The sequence below is a fragment of the Podarcis bocagei genome (assembly GCF_964188305.1).
Source record: "Podarcis bocagei genome assembly, chromosome: 2".
NCBI lineage: Eukaryota > Metazoa > Chordata > Lepidosauria > Squamata > Lacertidae > Podarcis > Podarcis bocagei.
The window spans coordinates 70,271,907-70,291,953 of record NC_138126.1 but is presented as its reverse complement, the minus strand read 5'-3'; the positions used below and the strand labels follow the sequence as shown (position 1 = coordinate 70,291,953).

Genomic DNA, 20,047 nt, shown 5'->3' with positions numbered 1-20,047 from the left:
GCTGATGGACATGTAGCTATCTGATCACATCACCAGTTCTGGAAAAATGACAGTGGCTATGTATATTTTTTGAAGCTCAATTCAAAGTGCTGGTTTTAACATACAAAGCCACATACAGGTCCAGACACCAATATCTAATGGAACACATCTCCTGACTGGAACATGCATACTGCAGCCGAGGCTTTTCTCTAGGTGCTCTCTATGAGAACGGTTCAGTGAGCATTTCAATTACCCTCCCTCCAATTTATTGAATACTCTCTTCTGTAAAGCCTGCCTGGCACCAGCATCAATATCCTTTTAGCACCAGGATCAGATGTACTCTTCTCCCAGGTTTTTTGAAGGATTATGGTAATCATGCTTCCTGCTGTTTCTCTATCTGTATTTTTGGGGTGGGGTGGGAGATGTTGTTCTTTTATGGTTTAACTGTAACTTCGCCACTTAAAATTTAATATAAGGAATAGAAGGTTAAATACTTTCTACTACTAGTTAAATTAGATAGCCAGTATTTACTTAATATACCTCTGCTAGCTCCCCGCCAGCCCACCCTCTACTTCACACAAATTTGCTTGCTATCAGCCAATTGGTTTTGAACAGATCCTGGACAATCAGGGGGTTTTTCTACTCCACCTGATACAATTATAGAATAATGGATTAAAACTTTGAGTAAAATGGCCACAATCCAGATGTGCAACCATGGTCCACATGTACACCCAGATTTTTCTAAACTTTTCAGAATGTGCCTCTGAAGAAGACTTGAACTGCTCAAAAATCCTTTTGAGGATATTGTAGTTAAAGAGCATTTAAAAGCTGGCTGTGGGGGACAGCAATCATACACTGGCAGAATTTATTTGTTCTAGAATGGTATTTACTCACCACATGCCACTGCCCAATAGATTTGAGAATCCTGTGTCTGATGTAAAATTCTGTAAGGAGCAACCCTAGCACTTGAGTCCAAAACCACATCCAAGGTCCCCACAAGCAGCCCTAAGAAGACCAAGATGCAGAGAGAAACATAATGAATATGATCTGAGCAAATGAGAGAGCGAAATAAATGGGGGGATGATTTAAAATAAAGTGTTTATTGATACAAAAGTTGATAAAGGATGTGAGATCCCAAGAAGGGTCTACTGAATCAGACAAAAGGCCCATCTAGTCCAACATTCTTCTTCAGAGTGCCTAAGCAGATGCCCAAGGGAAGCCCGCAAACAGGACCTAAGCACTACAGCATTCATCCCACCTGCCATGAACGGCAACTGGTATTCAGGGCATACTGTCTCCAACAGTTTCACTGGATGTCTCTGAGTTCCAGTATTATGAGGGAGGAATAAAAAAACTCTGTGTTCACCTTCTCCACACCACGCATAATTTTATACACCCCCATCATGCTGCCTTTTCTCTGAACTGAAGTCCCAAATGTTGTAACCTTTCCTCTTAGGGGAGTTGTTCTATCATCCCCATGGTCATCTTAGGTTGTTTAAGCCACCCCACTTTTTAAAAAACACACAGATAACGCAACTGTCTGAAATGCTTGGTTCAGACACAATGCTAAACCATGCCCCTTGTGCATGGGGAAATTCCACTTTCTTTTTGGGGTTGTGGCAAATCATAGTTTCCTACTTGTCCAAACTATGGTTTGTGCTTTCCCTTCAAACCAAAATTGGGAATAACAAAGGTCAATCCATAGTTTCCAATCCTGATCTGAAGGGCAAGCACAAACCACACTTTGCACATTAAGGAGAGACTGAGGTTTCACAAACATTTGAAAAGCAGAGTCACTAAAACAATGCATTCTTAACAGGGAAAGGAACACTGAGGCACAACAGCTGAAGGAGAACTGAAATGTATACAGCATCAAAACTGGGTTTAATGCAGTGTTAGAATAGCATACTTGAAGCTTCTTCGCAAATGCCTTCAGAATGCTGTAAGCGGCAATGTTATTTACTATTTTACACAGTGTTAGGCCTGTTGCACATTTTCTGAGTGGAGAAAGACTAGAAAGAATTATGTGATGGTGAGTGGGTGCAGAATTATACTGACAGTATATCATTGCCAATGAAATATTGAAGGAAGTTAAGCTAATGCATTAGCTTTCCAATTGGCACTGTGTACCTGAAAAGAAGTTGTAGTCTCCAAGAGCAGCTGAGAATGTCCTCTTAAATATACTTTGTATATACCACGTCCAAACAACAGAGACGTGCATGTAGGGAGGCACTCTCAGTGATGCATCCCTTTAGAACTAGAACTCTCTTCCTTTAGGGATTTAATAATTTCATATCCTGAGTATCTTCCATAAATGATGCAGGGCATTCCTATTTGTGTGATTTAGTTGTGGGGAGGGGCAAGACAACAAATAACTGCTTGTTTTTCCAAGATGATAAAACTAAGTTTTTACAAAGTATGCAAGATCTGTAAATTTAATCTATGATTTTTTTATATAATTAAGATTTGTTGAGGATTGTTAGAAGTTATTTTCAATATGGTAAATTATAAATTTATTATTTTATAAAGATGCTGAGGCCACCCCAAAAGTTTAAACTTGACACAAACAATCTAAAAAATTTGAGTAGTTTGCACTTCAAGGCCATTTCTGTTCCAATTTTCTCTTTCGGTCTCTCTCACACACCCTACCCAAATGATACCATGCATCTGGTTAAGTACACAAAAGCTTATGCCACAAGAAATCACATACAGATGCAACAATATACTTTTATGCTTTTACTGGAACATGACAACCTTATATGTGTATTTCAAAATGTTCACAGTATTGCTAGACCACCCACAAAGCTGAAATCTGGTGCATGTGTAGCCCAAGATACAATTCTTCCTAGATAGCTTGTCCAAACTTTGGACATGATGTTTACTTCATAATAGAGGCCATTCTCTGTGCATTCCAGCACAGAGCAAGCAAAGGTATACCTGTGGCAGAATGCTGAGCTACAGGAGTTCTGTTGTGTTGTCCAGCTTGGGGTGGGTCAACTTTCAGTAACAGCCGAGAATATGTACATAAACTTATGGAAAGCAAGTTTCATTTGCTTGTAAAATAAACAAAGAATTCCAATGCATAAACCAGTGATTTAAATTTGGCAACAAATACAAGCCTGGCTGTGATAAACTCCGCTTAGGACTTCCTAAGTAGGGCCAGTCCCTGCCGCAAGCTCCAAGAACGAGCTCCTGAGGAGCAGGGTGTTGTTGTTGTTTTTAATGTGTTTGTAATTTTACAAAGAAAAAGAAAATGCTATCAAAGTCCCTTTACACTGTAGATGCTGACTGCATACGGAATACTCTTCAATTTCTTAACTATGGTTAAGAGATTCAAGGAATTCCACAAGCTTTCTTTCCAGAATATATTAAAACTTTAACAAAATGACGTTGACACTGGGGAGGGAAGACTTTTGTTGTTCATTACCTATTATTATTATTATACCTCCCTATGCCCGTAGATCTCAGGGCGGTTCACAGCACATTATCAGTGCTGTCACAGACTCTGTTTAAAATGTGTTATGGACACTTCTGTAACTAACTAGTGAAATGAAACCAGAGGAGGGAGGGAAATCACACGTTCTCAGGAGCAAAACTATTTTGAGTGCTAGGCAAATTGTATTTCCTGAATGGCAACTTTATTTTAATAAATCTTTTTAGATAGATAGATAGATAGTCTGTGTGGTGAGATAAACTGGGATCTTTTAAAACACTGTTTGAGAAAACAACACACACATGTATATGAACATTTTCTCCTGATAAGAGAAATGTTAGCATTTTATTGCCACATTACCAACTGAATGTTTTTGGCTTAATCTCTCTTTCTATATTAAGAGGCCTGTATGCGGCCTGTACGCATATATGTGGGAATTTGCAATGCTTGAAGCACTTATGACATGAGGGAAAGAACCTGATGAAATATCCCTTCTTATGCAAAGTACTGTTAGGACTAACCAGCTTCACGCTAGGGAGATAGCAGCTGAAATACCTGAAATGCCACTATATATAAGCATTTTGCAGACTTTCCAAGATTTGCAGCCGCAAAGATACAGCTACCTCTACCACATACATATCACATATCATGTGTGTAAGACCATTGGCTCTTCTGCCCATATCAAACAAATTACCAGATCCAAGCATATTCAACAAGCAAAATTCACAATTAGGCATGAACTTAGGTACCACTGAAATCTGTGGGATAAATTAGTTGTGACTTATTGATTCAACAACCAACACAGTGCAAACCTATGTATTACTCAGAAGTAAGTCACACTGAGTTCAATGGGACTTACTGTTAGGTAAGTGGATATAGGACTGCAGTCTTAGTCTGGACCCAATCTATTGTCTGCACTGTCCTATGGAGATTAACTTTTGTTGAGGCAAATGAAATGATAACACAAGAAAGTATACTTTTGCAGGAAGACTGTGACAGAAAACAACACCACAGCAATGCCATTCCTGTGTTTACATAGGCAACACTTACTGTATTGGAACCAAATTTATCTATAATACAAATATATGCTAAACAGATATGCAGCAGTTCACAGAGTTGCTCTGCATTGGGCCTTCAAGAATCTGCAGTGCAGATGTACTGCATATAGTGTGAATAAATTCAGCTTGTCTCTGGGAGCCAAGCGAATGAGTGGGTATGCTACTGGCATACGGGAATTTTACTTGAAATTAGCTTTTATTGTTTAAAACTACCACAAATGTTACAAGTGTAATACTAAGCTGCTGAAATAATGTGGATTAGCGTGTCAGCCTCTAAAAAGCAAAATAATTAGCTCCCTTGTTTACACTGAAATCCTTTAAAACTGTGCACATATTCTACAAAGCTCTAAAGTAAAATGTTTCAATACCGACATATTATTTACCAAATGAAAATATGCAAGTGATGTATTAATAAAAAAGGCCTTTCAACAATGTTTTTCGTTTGTTTTGTTTCTTCCCCACGTCAGATGTTGCGAAACTCCACAGAGCCCCTCCTCTGTATTTTATTGGCACACACGGGAGGGGCACCTTCAAATGTACATACAGTATTTACATGGCACGCATCCCCCAAATTCCACCTGTGTTGGTGGTTGGGGCGGGGCGGGATCACAAGTCAAGAAGAGCCTGCTGCTTTGAAAGCCTTGGGAGAAAGGGGAAACCAGTGTCGGTGCTTTTGCGCACAGGCACCTTCACCCAGGGCAGGACCAAACCCGTTCAGCACCCAGAAGCATCCTCTCTGGTCCACCTGGAGAAAGGCTGGGGAGGTAGAGGAGACACCCAGGGCAACGGGCGATGCCACTAGCCAACTACTTGGCTGGATGGAGGGGGGGGGCACTGGACCTGACACCCGCAAGCCGCAGCGGCCCTGGGCGAAGAGGCCCGGCTCGCTGTGCGCTTTAAAGCGAGGGATGAGGGGCAGCTTGCGGCTGCGAAGGCGCTTTGGGGCGCTGCCCTGATTGGGCCCATTCTCTCCCCGAGAGGCCTTCCCAGCAGCGCCTCTGCTGCCCGCGAGGCCCTGGGCGGCGGCGGCGGCGGCCGATGGACTCCCCTCTTCCAACTCCTCCTCGCCCAGCTGGCGACCGGCGGCTCCAGCACTCACCCGTCAGGCCGCCCCCCTTGCCGTGGCCCCGCCGCCGCTGCAGGAGGAAGAAGGGGTTGGCCCGCTCCGTCACCCACAGCGCGTTGGCCAGCAGCACCTCCTCCGGGCCCAGCCACATAGCGGGGCCGTTGCCGCTGCGGCGCCACTGCCCCCGCCGCCGCCGCTACCACCACCCGGGCACACTCCGCCGTCTCCGAACCGGGGCCGGCCCGACAGTCACAGGTGGGTCACGGGGGCTACGCACGTCGCGGACCGAGCCCGGAGGAGCTGTTGCCTGCCTACTGCGCCCTCTAGCGGCGTGGCTGGCGCACCGCGGCGCAGGGAAAGCGGCCATATTTTGTCGTCGTCCCGCTCAGTTCGAGGCTGAGCCGAGTCCAGCCTCTTCCCAAGCCGCCTAAAACCACGACGGTCGTCGCCCTGTGGCTACACGGTCCAACGCACACATTGGGGAAGTGGGGCTGCATTGCTGCTATACCCGTTCGACCTAGGAGTAACACCCCCCCCCCTGAAATCAGTGGGGCCTTCTCATGAGGAGACCTGTCTAGAGTGGCACCGTCAATCCCCGTTGCTCCTGGCGAGACTTGGAGTGTGTCATGCGGTGAGCAAAGCTGTGTGACCCCGCAGAGAAAGGCAAATTTCTCCCTACCGCTAGTTGGGGTCTCCGCCTCACTCTGCTAATGGCAGGACCAGCGCTGAGTATCATACGCAACCCCAGTCATTTCTTCACATGATAATAGGAACCCACTTTTAAACCAGTCTTCTGACACATGAAAATGTCCCATCCCCATTTCACACGGCTGAAGGTCCCACTCCAGCAGTGCATGCCAAATCCATTTGTTGTTCAACAGGCTTGTGCTGCACTGTTTTTTAAAGGACAGGAAGATGGTGGTTCTTTGGGTTAAAGGTATTTTAGAAAACATTTTGTCATTCCACAAGGAGCTCAACATGGGCCTCAGCCATCTGAAATAGTAGGTAATGCATGTGTAGAACCTCACTGCTTGTGGGCATGCATTTACAAGGATAAAAACAGGAGACCAAATGCACGTACTTAGTAGTAAGTGGCACTGAACTCAATGGGACTTAATTCTGAGTAGGTATGTCAGATTGTGCCATCAAGGGTGGTGGTGGATGGAACTTCTAGAGATCCTGGACATGGAGTTGAGCATCTGAAGAGAGCTATCAACTCATGCTAACAAAAATATTTTAAAAAGATGTTGTGAATATCTGAAAGGCAGAAATAAGTGGTTTATAAGGAACTGGTATCAGAAAATCAGAACCATCCTTAGTTAAATAGAGGCAATTAGAGCATGTGGAATCACAACTGGAAGGAAAGCAGTCATCTTTCCATAATCAGGCTAAAAATAATCACAAATCATCTGAGAGAGGAGCTGGAAAGGGTACAGGAAATAGTTGTAGAATAGGGCCATCACCTCTTTGCCTGGGCCCTTGCTCCTTTAACAGTAACAATAGGAATTAAAGGCCCAGCAAACAGACAATGCTGCTCTAGAATAATGTCTCATACACCTGAGCTTCATGCGTTCAAAACCTGGGAAGGCAAAATGAATAAATATTCCCAGAGGCACAAGGCAATCTGATCTGAGGGGAAAATCCTTCTTGACCACAAACACAGCACCATTGCCACTTGAGCTCATTCACTGCTGCAGGCAGCATTAAGGTTTTGGCACACTACTACAAAAAGCACTGTGTGGTGGTGTGCTAGTTTGGCACTGCCCAAAACTAACCACATGACTGGCTTGAGAACTGGAAACCACCAGGTTTCATTTAGCAATGAAGACAGGACTGAAATGAAAGTTGATTCCATCCAATGACCTGTCTGTGACTGTGACAATCTTTGATGTGCCAGCACCCCTCCCACCACTGCATAACTAAATAAATAAATAAATATTATATAGGAAACACTCATGGAACAGGAAGGTACCTTTTCCCTTACCACCACTGCTGCTCTGACAGCAAGAAGCTGTTGTTGCAATCATCCCCATCAGTAGCATGGGCAGCTAAATAATAATAAATAGTAATAATAATAATGGGTTCAATAATAATAAAGGCTCCAATACTTTGGCCACCTCATGAGAAGACTCGACTCCCTGGAAAAGACCCTGATGTTGGGAAAGATAGAGGGCACAAGGAGAAGGGGACGACAGAGGACAAGATGGTTGGATAGTGTTCTCGAAGCTACTAGCATGAGTTTGACCGAACTGCGGGAGGCAGTGGATAGAGGTGCCTGGCGTGCTCTGGTCCATGGGGTCACGAAGAGTTGGACACGACTAAACAACAACAATAAAGGGTTAGCATGGTTTGTGCTGAATTAGAGTCAATGTCTGATGCCATAGGAGAAGCAATTCCCTGCTGAACGACTGAGACGACAGATTCTTTTACCACATTACCTGTTTTAGAGCTCTGCAATTCCTATTAATAAGTTCTGGCACCTACACAGTTACTTCTCCACAAGATTCCTGAGCTGCAACAACCCATTTTATTTTAGTGCTTATTACAATTCTTGAAGCACAAAAGATTGCTCACCTTGTTTTTCTGAAGCTAACTTACAAAAGGCATGGATAAATCTTCTGAAATGCCTAGTGTTCACTTAAATGTCTCTCTGCCAGAATGACTGCATTTGTCAGGGCAATTCACAAAACAAAGCAGTAGATGGATTAAACAACTCCCTTGGGATGCACTAAACTAAAGCTATTCACTATCCCTGATAAAATAGGAGAAAACATGTAAATTATATTCTATGTTGCATATTGGCAAAAGCCACAAATCTTGGGCTTAATATGCAGTCCTGTTCCTATCTCTAGTTTTGCAGTACCAGAATTGGTCTCTTTCTGCCCTCTGCCCTTTTCCTGAATAAATAATAGCTGCCATTTGTTTTAAGCCTACTGAGACAATGACTGCATGACATAAATGCACTGGTTCCAATTTGCTTCTGCGCTCAATTCAAAGTGTTGGTGATTCCCGTTAAAGTCCTAAACTGCTTAGGTATGAGATACCTTAGGTCAGAGGTTCCCAACTCACCCCACCCTCCATGGAACACTTAAAATATTGCTAAATAGGGTCTTAGCGGACCATTTAATAATTCTATTGTAACAACTGTAATGCAATGTGCTAGATGTGCCTAATTTCATTGCTTTTATTTTTAGTGTATTACCATTTTAATTCCTTAGAATTAAAATATTTACAATAAATATTAAAATCAAATTAATGGCTGTGCCATCTCCAGTCTTCAGCCACAAATCCACAGACATGCCTGAATGAGGCTCATAGACCACTAGTGGTCTATAGACAAGAGTTAGACCTTACAATTTAGGGATTGCGCCTTCTTCCTATATTATCTTGCCTTACTATTCTTCTTAACTGCCTGCTGTAAAATTTACTGAACACCACAGAACACAAAATTGACTATGTGAAAGTACAGTTTGTGAAGTATCATGAAATGAGAATCAGGCAGGTGAGCTTATTTTTAATTTGTCCACTGGTTCCTTATCTGCCATGTGGTCACATGATATCTAAGTAAAACAGGAAATAAAATGCACGAAGAGCCATCTGAGATACCTAGAAGATAATTTTCTGTGTGCCGAAGATTTCATCCATTTTCTTGAAACACTGGAGAACAGGTATCTCAGATTGTCTCACCAGTTGTGCACTGGGATTTGCCAGGCAGTGAAATTCTCACATATACAGAGCAATGGAACACCATTAAGCAGGCACAGGCTGTTTTTAAATAGCTTTTTATTGAAATGTATTACATTAGCAAATCCTAACTTAAAGGTATACACTATTAACATATCAGCATATACCACATAGCTACAATATAGTAGTATACGTACATCAAAATATGTAGACTAAGAATTTTTGTGGCTGCCAAGCTACAGCTTATCACACAGATTTTAAAGTTTAGATTGTCAAGAGGGTGGCATACTGCCTGCACATGCCTAGATAAGAAACAAGGCAAATAATCCTTTTCACTTTGCCAGACCTCTAGTAGCTTGTTTGTATTTTTCGGCTCTCTGTTGTTCATACTGGTATAATTCACAATATAGCAATGAGGAATTCAAATACATAGGCCCTGCCATTGTATTTTACATACATGCTGTTTGATAGTTTAATCACTTTCACTCATCACATTGCAAAAGACCTGCTAAAAGTTATTCTCACTGCATTTTGTGCATAGTTAATCTTGGCCTGTACCTGGGGATCCTGAGCAGACACACAAGCCTTACGTACAGAGTTATCCACTTAAATTTTCTATCTGGGCTAACCGTCTGGATTCAAGACTGCTGGTTGTAGTTACATGAGCTCAAATCATGATTAAGCACATCCACTGAACTGTGTGCTGATACAAATGCAAACTGTTGGTTCAGCGTAACTAAATATCCATACAAATAGTTTCTATGGATAACCACAAACCTAAGGATTGCATGCATAGCCCTTAAGTGGCACAAAAAGGGCATCTAGCAGATACCCATTTATTTTGCTGCTAAGTTGACCAAACAACTGGGATACCGCTAGCTTTGTGCACTTCAGAAAAGTTATTTTCTCCTAACATATAAGGCTTAGTGCAGCAATTTTAATCACCAGAGTGAGCAATGTGCAGATGTAGAGAAGAGAGGAAAGCAGGTCAAATGTTTAATTCTGGTGGCAGCATTTCCTCTTAAACCCACAAGTGTTGATTTCCAAATATCCACAGATTTTCTCCTCCCCCTCTTTTTATTGGCTGGGCTCCTGTGGTTTCAGTTGCTGCATGACAAGAAGGAACTTAGCAACTGCAGCTCCCCCCCCCCCCCAAAAAATGACTGCATCTTTATGCCAAGAGAAGTTGTACAAGTTGCATTTTAGCCTGGCATGCAGCTGTGAAAGGCACAGGAACGCTTTCAGAAAAAGCTGGCAAAGCCTTCATATACAGCAGAGGTGGTGTACCTACCCCTGACCATTAGCCATACTGTCTGAGACTGATGGGAGCTGGATTCCAACAATATTTGGAGAGTCACAGATTAGCCATCCTCAATATACAGTGTCTGGATAAAGCCCAGGTATGAGGGTTATTCATCACGCTCCTGTTAATTATAACCACCACCATCATATCTAAGACAGCACAGCCTAACTACCACATAGCAAGTGCCTCTTCTCTTCAGTTCCCAGAACTGAAGGAAACTTTACTGACCTTGGAAGTGGGGCAGCCAGAGCCATTCCAAATGATTAGATTATATGCTAGAAAAATGGCAACTCTTTTCTCCAAGCTACAGAGCTGAGTGACAGTTATTTGACATGTGCTTTTCGTTAATGCAGATCAACCTCACCAGTGTGTTAACAAATGTGATAGCTGGTGTGTTTTTTTTAGGTTCTTATACCCTCTTACAGGGATTGTCAGAAGTGCTCAAATTACAGGGAGCTCGGAGAGGGCCTGATCCCCTTCACTACTGTTTTTGGGAGAGTGCAGGGGGCCCATGATCTGACTAAAATTGGGCAGTCTCAGGAGTTGAGGCTTGTGAGTTTTATAAAGGACCACTATCTTCTTTCCCCCCATAATTTGAGCAGATCTCAACATAATAAGAACATGGTTTTAGCAATCTAGGTGCTTGATGGAACACAACTTCAATAGCTGGCATTTGCTAAAATCCCATCATTGACATGACTGGCAATTCTAACGGGAGAATCATTGACCCTTTATACTAGCGTAGACATTCTGAACTCATTGGGAGTATGCCAATTTAGTGAGTCAGCAGATCATCCCTTTAAAATGCCATTCCACTGTATTCTATTGTCTGGATACATCAAAAGAAATAACATTTAAGAGAGTTACAAGCATGGCCCATCAAGCATAAGTGAACAAACACTAAATAATAAAAAGAGAGGCAGACAATCAGAGTACAGATACAATAACAGATCACAACGCTTTACCCAACATGGTCTAGCACCCCAGAGGGCCTGACATCTATAGGGAAAACTGGGAAGATATATAAGCAAACAAGCGAACAAACATGTAAGCATTTACATAGCACCATCCATGCAAGAAGCTTGCCATTCTTAATAAATATTAATGAATGAAGTCTCACACTATTCCTGTGAGGTAGGTATTATTACCATATTATATATGAGGAAACAGAAGCATTGAACATAACTTGCTTGTTTAGCGCTTGGATGGAACTAGATATTTCCTGTTCAAAAACTCACTTGTTTCCTGCCTGGTGCATGTGAATCCTACACCAGATCATCATCTTTTTACTGAACTGATAGAAAGGGAGCTAAGCCCCTCCTATAGCAAATGCACAGGTGTGCTAATAGCAATACATCATGTACATTCTGCTAATTGTGCCAATTTCAGAACACAGTAAAATCTGAGTTTACATACTGCTAGTTTACTGCAGGTCAGTTTCAACTGATGTCATCCCTCTGCAGTCTAAGCTGAAATATCAGGGAACCTATGCTTTAAGTAGCCACGTGACAGAAGGGAACTCAAGAGGTGCAGCTCCCTCCCCCATCACTGCAACTGTATACTAGGATAAGCTTTACAAACGGAGCACTGCCAAAAACAGGCTGTGTGGTTCAAGTGGCACTGTTTTGAAGAGAAGCAGCGATCCTTGGTACAACTGCACTACCCATTAGTGCAGTTGTGCTGCTTCAGTACAACTATAATACAGTTTTGACTGCACCAATCAACTGCAATAAATAAATACAATCTAAGAGGGTGTGAAGCCCTTTCCACACATATGGGAGTGACAGGAGGGTAGACAAGCCTTCTAACTGCAAATGTTTTACAGGCCAAGTACAGCTTGAAAAAGGAACAATAAAACCAAACTACTCTCTTGTTAGCTGCTAAGTTTTGTACAGAAAGGATTATGCCTACTTCATTTACCCCAATAGCACCTAGTAGAAGGCCATCCATAATACGCTGATTTCACCAAATAATAGGTCAGTTGAAGAAAAGGTTAAAGTGGGGGATACAGCAATGTCTGCTTGAAAAGTTGCTATATATCTGTTTTTCTTTCCTATGTAGGCCAAACAATAGGACTCAACAAGTTTTCATTGTTTAAACATCAGATGAATGCCTGGAGAGCTGATTTACCCCCTTCTTCCCCACTAGATGTCACTGTAAACAACTGAACGTCATGGAACCATGATGCAGATGCTTCTTAGTTACTTTGTATAATCTCTGTAAATTCACATAGGGCACATCAATGCAGTCTTGCTGCGAAAACAGAGTCTTTGTATAGGACTACATGTTTTAAATATGTTGATATGCCCTCTGGATAGAGATGGACTCATAACTACTGTGAAAAACAGTATTATTGGGTGTGGGAGGGTGTGGCACACAAGTTAGAACATGAATCGGAAAATGAGCAAGGGAAATTATTAAGTAGGAGGAATAATTAGGAAGCAACAATGAATGGAACAAGTTATTAAGGGAGTCTCTGTCACTGGGCATTTTTAAACAAGGTTAGAGAAATATTTTTAACAGTGGTTTATATGTAAATACACTTATTCAGGAGTAGATAGATTAGATGCCTTATGACCTCCCAGCTCTAAAATTGTGCAAAACAAGCCTACCAGCTTCCTTTATCACAACCAATAAAAACACAGATGCCAAGGGAAAGTGGTTTGCCTATGGAAGGAAGAACACTAGCTGTCTAAAGTCCAGGAATGGAAAAAAAGCTCATCTTTAAAAGTGGGAAGGCACCAACTTTTACTATCCTTTTCCATGCTCACACACTTTGCTAATTGCATTAGTCAATGATTATTTTTAGTCCAGGCTAGATTGAATACACCCTTCTCTTTCTGGCACAAAGGTGGCAATAGTGGTATAAAACAGACTTTCATTTATTTGTAGGGTGGATATGTCCATGGGTTACTATTCTGCCTAACAAGTATTTGCACTCCTAAATCCACAAACCATTTGTCCAAAGTTACTGTTTTACCCACATTTTTGCCCTCACTGCAGCAGTCTATTTGTATGTGTATGGTTCCTATTCCTATTCACATTTTTAAAAACCGCATTTTATTAGGGCTGTTAGTCTTAATTGTGCGTGCCTATCTCCTAGGAATTTACAAGTGAAACAGGCTTTTAATATACGCACACCTTTCTTTTAAAAACAGTTTGTGGATAATGGTCTCATTCATATATTAGCAATCAATCCTGTGAATACACTGGAGAAGAAGGTGCATATCAGCCTGAATAGCTCAGTTGGTTATGTGGTGCTGATAACGCCAAGGTTGCAGGTTTGATCCCCATATGGGACAGCTGCCTATTCCTGCATTGCAGGGTTTTGGGACTAGATGATCCGCAGGGTCCCTTCCAACTCTATGATTCTCTGACTTGACATGCCCTATAACTATCCCTCCTCTCCCTCCCACCCCTGCCCCATGAACATAAGATGAGACAAAGTGTCTCATGCAGAGGCAAGGGGAAATCATGTGAAACTGGCTTGTGAAATCAAGTTGTGAAATTTGGGCCTTTTAGTGAACTGTTCGCTGTATGCAATGCGTGGTGGGTGAGAAGAGTACATGTCTGCTCCACAATGCGAAAATGCCTGTTAAGTGTGTGGACCAGACCGCAGTCTATCATTGCTACAATTTCCTCCAGTTGCAATAATAAACCCCAGAAAAGTAACAGGAAAAGGAGAGGACATAGCTTCTATCAACTGAGCCACAGTTTACTTTACTTGTAATAGTATAGCCTCTATATACCTGTGCAGTTCTTGAACAAAGCGACAGGGAATTAGATAAAAAAAACAATATAAGTCTTAAGTACTACATCTGCTAAAATGCATTCTTAACTAGGTAAATTAGTTATCATACACATATAGGGGGAAAACATCGAAGAAGGATGTGTGCAATTAACTAATCTTTCAAATGAACTGCCTGAAATCTTTGGGAGTGTAATAAATTTAGAAACAGACATGCCCCACCCCCGTGCCTGCATTACCTGTTTTTGTGTTACCTCTAATAAGTAGCTACACCCAGATATTAATAAAATGCATGCTCTCTAGAAAGGTGCAGAGCAGGACCCAGTCTCTGTAGTTGGCTAGGGGCACTTGTGCAATGCTGGATGGCAAGGCACATGAAGAATCCCTTTTGGAAGAGCCACTTTCTCACATTTTTTCCTTACATGGGATAAACTCTGAAGAAAAAAAACGTGTACTGTATACCACAATTCTTATATTGGGCTAAGTATTTGCTGCACTTTTTAAGTGAGAAGACTGAACAGCCATTTCACATGTAATATAAACATCTTAAAAAACTATGCAAGCTGTTTTTTTGCTTGGAGTGTAGCCAAATATAAGCAGGATGGGAGTTTTAAAACTTGTGTTTATGTACAAGCTGATTTCCCCAGTTGTCTTTTTATTTTAAAAATACTGTTTTTCACAACAGTGTCAATGGCAAAATAGTAGGTTCACAAGACCAAATCCATCTCAACCCCACCCTACCCACCCCAAATTTGGGCTGATTATGTACAAACATTCTAGTCTTGAGAATGAATCAATGTGTGCTCACATCATGGTCTGACCTGTGTTCAGAAATCTTGATTATTATTATTATTTTTTAAAACCCATCATGGGCTAAATAAAAGAGTGAATGATACTGTCAAGATAAAATATATGCCCCTGAACGTAAGCCACCATTGTTCTTAAAGGGCAATACATAATACTTAAATTAGAGTTCACCCCCCTACTGCATTCTCTCTCAAGATAGCAAAATATTTTATGTTTGGGAAGATCTATAGGGGAAGGAGGCCCAGTCTTGATGACATCTACTTAAGGAATCATTGAAGTTTAAGCAGCACTAGGCTTTTCCGAAGGGTGCTTTCTTGTGAATTCTGGGGGCTTATTTGTTTGCTTTTATTGTTCAGAGGGATACTACAGTTTACAGCTCAGACAAAAGCCACATTTGAAAAGCTACAATTGAAAGCTTTTCTTGATTGCTGCCCATTCCCAAGTTATCAGGACACAGAATATGCTCCAGTGGCAACTGTCAAGGTTCTTCATGAGCCAAGACATGTTGAACGGCCGCAGTAGGGCGCAACATTCTGAGTCAGACAGATAACTCAATAGTAACTACAGTTTGTTTAAGGCTTCCATGCTTCCCTTTCATTGCTCTATTTTCTTAGCTTCAGGCACTGCCACCAATGCCTCAGATACCAAAGAAAATATTAGTATAGTGGCCAGCTGTAGTTCACTGAATTCTGATTGCCCTGCCTCATGTTCTAGAAACGAGACAGGGCAGAGCATAGCTCAGTGATAAAACATAGTTTTCGCATGCAGAAGATACCAAACTCATCCATGGTAGTGCCTCTATTTTAAAGCATTTGGGGCAGCAGGCCTGGGATTTGGGGCAGCTGGCAGCCAGAACAGGTAATATGATGCTAGAGGAGCCAATGATCTGACTCTATAGCAGCAGCTGTATATGTTCAAACAATAGCTCTCTCCTTGATTTGGAGAGCAAACATTGTTTATATCTAGCAAACAATGCCCTAAATCATAAGTTGCCTCATTCATCTATATAGAATAGAAAATCCATTAAGTTAGGAGGAGGAGGAGGAGGAGGAGAAGCCTGGATCTTGCTAAAAACGGTCTAAGTTTGGTTAAAATAGTGGCCTGAATCTGTTAAAAACATGACTATGATATTACCATTCACCCGTTAAAATGCAAATACAAAGGAATGTAATTACACTTAAATCTCATTGAAATCAACCACTGATTGAACTACATTTTCTCTGTGCACAAAGAATTATTGGTATTTTTGCTTCCAATTAACATTTTCTAAAAGTTTATCCAGTTAATATATTTTATTGCCTTTCAGGCTATGGGCCTACACAGTGACCTTTGAACATTCCACAACATCTTGCCAAACACCCAGTCTTAAATACTTCAATGTTATGGCTGTAAGAATTCAGTAAAGTTCAGTAACAGTTCGGTTTTAAAATTAACTTCAGCTAGTTAAAATTTTTAAATCAGGTAAACTACTGTGATTTATTACATGTGAACAATTGCAGATGTATAGTTAAGGGATTGGGCAGGGGCAGAACCTGTTTTAGGCATTTTTTAATCCAGATTCTAGCTATGCACTAAAAACTCTGCAATACGAGAGCACTTTACATACACTTCTTTCATAAGATGCTTTCTTGCCATCAGAGAAGTGTATGGTATTGGTAGTTTGTAAAAGGAAAAATGAATGCTAGACTTTGTGTGTCCATTTAAATAATATCATTGTAATCATGTAATCAGTATTACTGATCTTCTCCACTAAATCATCTAACTTTCATTCACAATACTTCAAGACTGTGCTTTTAAATAGATTTTGTAAAGAATCTCTCACAGTTCAGTGGAGTACATTAAAACTTACCTGGCACATATAACAAACAAAACGGCTGCCAGTGCTAAGTCCCTAAGCTCTGTATCACCCAGTTAAGAATGATCAGACACACAATATGGCCATCTCAGCAACACAGAAAGGGCATTCCTGCTAACGAAGAAACACTTAGCTTCACAGAGCTAATTTCAAGTCTTTGCATAAAACTTTCAGCATCACAACATTTCAGGGGAGGAGAGATCTTGTGAAAGCCCGCTTTCTGCAGGAGAAAAACAAGACATTTTTCATCTGTAAGCTGCCTGAATGGAACGAGACACCCACACAACATTCCTTACCTTTTCTTTTGGTTTTCAATTTCTTCAGCAATCAAGATTTATAAGAGCATTAAGTGTCCACACTACAAGCATACCACTTCTATCTCTACAGCAGCTCAGGTTTGCAATGGGGGGGACGGGGACGACTATTCTCAATTGTTACATTTTATGCAGCACCCACAGTAGGAAAAGCTACTTTAGATGCACCATCGCATAATTTTGTTCTGAATTGCTATTTTTTGCTTAAGCAACACTGCCAACTACTTAAAAACACACACACCCTATAGTCTTTGTTCTTTTAGCTGTCCATTTTTGCATCAGTTGGAAAGTTTATTTCCTACAGCCACTGTCCCATTCTAGTAAATATGGATTTACTCCTGGATGTCGAAGTAGCAACTGCATTTCCTCCATACTGGATTCATACTGTTGATGTCCTCTGGAACAGGTGTAGCTTCAGAAAAGTGTTTGTTGCTTTATGATTATTTATCTCAGGTAAAAATGTATGAAGGATGCTTCCAGTTCTTTCAGTATGTAACACCAACGTAAGCGGCTTTTTAAAAATCAGAGTGAAAAAGTACACACCTTTTAAAAAAACAAGCAATAACCTATTTCTGATTCCTGGGTTCTTCTTAAGAAGTCTTAATCATCTAAAGATCAAATATTGGTTTTATAAATTTCAGCAGCAGCATCAGTCTGAGATTCCTTCAGCAGGAAGGCTGTAAAAATGGCTGTTTTTGTTTGTTTGTTTTTTGCATTCTTTCTAAGCAGCTTTTGTTCATATTTAACCGCAGCAATGAAGTAGGAACCCTCATCCCCCACCCCTGAAAAATCCTGTACGAATATTGCAGGCTGTAATGCTGCTGTAACATTGGCTTGTTCTGCCACCAGCTTGTTAAATGGAAAGCTGGAACATTAATACATTTCTCATAGATCCCTTTGGAATGGGGATGTTCAGTGTAAGATCAAGGTTAGAATGAAGAATAACTGGAGCGCTTTGGGCATGTAGCCTACCACCTCCTCCATCAGGCAACTAAGCTGGCAAACACTGCAACTTTTTTTTTAAAAAAAAGAAGAGAAATATCATGTGCCTACTCGAGAGGTGACTGTTGTACAAAATTAAAACTGAGAGTAGGGCAAAACCTCTAGCATACCAACACCATCCCGCTGGCACTGCTAATGACAACTTGGTCACTCGGCAACCTCCAACAGCCGACTTTGTGCACACACTTCATCCGTTTACAGATGTCATCCTTGGATATTGCCTCAGCTGAGCTTCACCTTTGCAGCCTGGCAGCCAGGCACATGTTCTGGAAAAGGCAGCTCTTCTTCAGACAAAGGACACCCATGGAAGGAGTACACAACAATAGGAATGAGAAACGGAAAAGGAAAGGGGAAAGAGAGCAAAGCAAGAAGAATGCAGATCCCCTTCAGGTCTTGTTCTCATCATACATGTCCAAGACAGGTTCAATGGAAGAGAAGTCATTCTCATAAACCAGGCTCCGAGGAGAGAGGGAATTACGGTGAAAGAAGTGGCCACCTAGGAAAGAAGCAACAATAAAAAGAATCCTATTAGGAACGAGGCAGAAAAAACGAAGCGACTCTGCTAACAACAAAGTTTACGCATTTCAATCTACTTTTATACCAAGGTCACAGAAATGCAAAAGAAACATCAGGTTTTTTTAAAAATTAACCATCATTATCTGGGATGTGAATTATTGGAAAATTAGAAAGACCTCTCTTTTTCCAGTAATAAACCCATTGCATACTTCTGTATGGACAATGTAATACTACAGGTTTAATAAACTCTCGGCTGATGACATGTAGGTGTGATCTTTGGATGAAGGGCAGTATACAAATTTAATAAAATAAAATAAAATTCAAGGTAGCCTGTGTATGAAACAGTTGCCAAGAAGGGCCGCAAGGCTTGTGTGCAGAAGGGTGCCGCTTGTGTTTTGTGCAGCAAGCAGTCAGTGCTGTTACATATTAGACACCTGGAAAATAGAACATCTGCAATATATCCAGATCTCTTTCATCGGCCACAGTATGAACAACTGCAGAGGGAATGCTCCCTGCAGCCCTGCATGAAAGAATATTTTGCTCCAACTGCCTGTTACTTGGGACTGCAGAAGCACACTTTGCCCCTTCCCGACACCAGGCAGATAGCCTATGATCACAAGGCAGGCAGTGACAGTCTTATCTTTAAACTTATGTATAACGCTTAAAAAGTTTCGGTGTTTTCTAAGTGTTAAATATTAATACCATTCTATCCTTTTACATCTGTTCAATAATCTGGTTACAGATCTGCCTCGTGTCACATTTGCCTATCAAGTTCTCTCTCCATTCGTTTCCTTCAACACAGACTGTCCATTTTTGTTAGGAAATCCTTGACACTTTCCTCTTTTTTATTTGGGTCATTTCACCCACATCGCTCTGTATTCATCAATTCGTTGTAAGCTTCCAAGACATTTCTACCATCCCTCTCATCCAAAATTTACCTTAGTATTCCCCCCACCCACCCAAGGCCCAGCAAAGAAGCTGCTTACATCACTGTAGTAAGATGCTGGAGAAAACAGATTTCTGCTACTGTTAGCTGACTGACAGTCTAAATTGATTTCGATCAGAGGTTTGCTTCTCACTGCTGTGAAAGCAGCAGTATGGGCTAAATTTAAACACAGCCATGGGCTTTTTGACTACAAATTGATTCAATTTTCCTGATCTCTGTGATGAAGACTATATGCCTACTCTCAGAGTGCACTAAGAAAAAGCTGTCATCAAATCTTGCTGTTACTAGCATGAGGAAGGCAAACACATGTGTTATGTGCTTATTCTGTTGCCTTAA

General features: G+C 41.3%; 2 protein-coding genes across 3 annotated transcripts in view; both read right to left on the bottom strand.

Moving 5' to 3' along the window:
- The window catches only part of TBC1D9B (TBC1 domain family member 9B), a 37,695-nt gene extending 31,906 nt beyond the window's left edge, over positions 1-5,789 (bottom strand). For both annotated transcript variants that reach the window (XM_081181164.1, XM_081181165.1), the window contains exons 1-2: positions 5,570-5,789; positions 874-984 (exon numbers count right to left, since the gene is read on the bottom strand). In XM_081181164.1, coding sequence (XP_081037290.1) covers positions 874-984; positions 5,570-5,687 — 229 coding nt within the window. In that variant the 5' untranslated portion in view covers positions 5,688-5,789. The remainder of the gene's footprint in view (positions 1-873; positions 985-5,569) is intronic.
- A 3,513-nt stretch (positions 5,790-9,302) lies between these two features.
- Positions 9,303-20,047, bottom strand: part of RNF130 (ring finger protein 130) — a 41,379-nt gene continuing 30,634 nt past the window's right edge. The window contains exon 8 of the mRNA XM_081180778.1: positions 9,303-18,745. Coding sequence (XP_081036904.1) covers positions 18,636-18,745 — 110 coding nt within the window. The 3' untranslated portion in view covers positions 9,303-18,635. The remainder of the gene's footprint in view (positions 18,746-20,047) is intronic.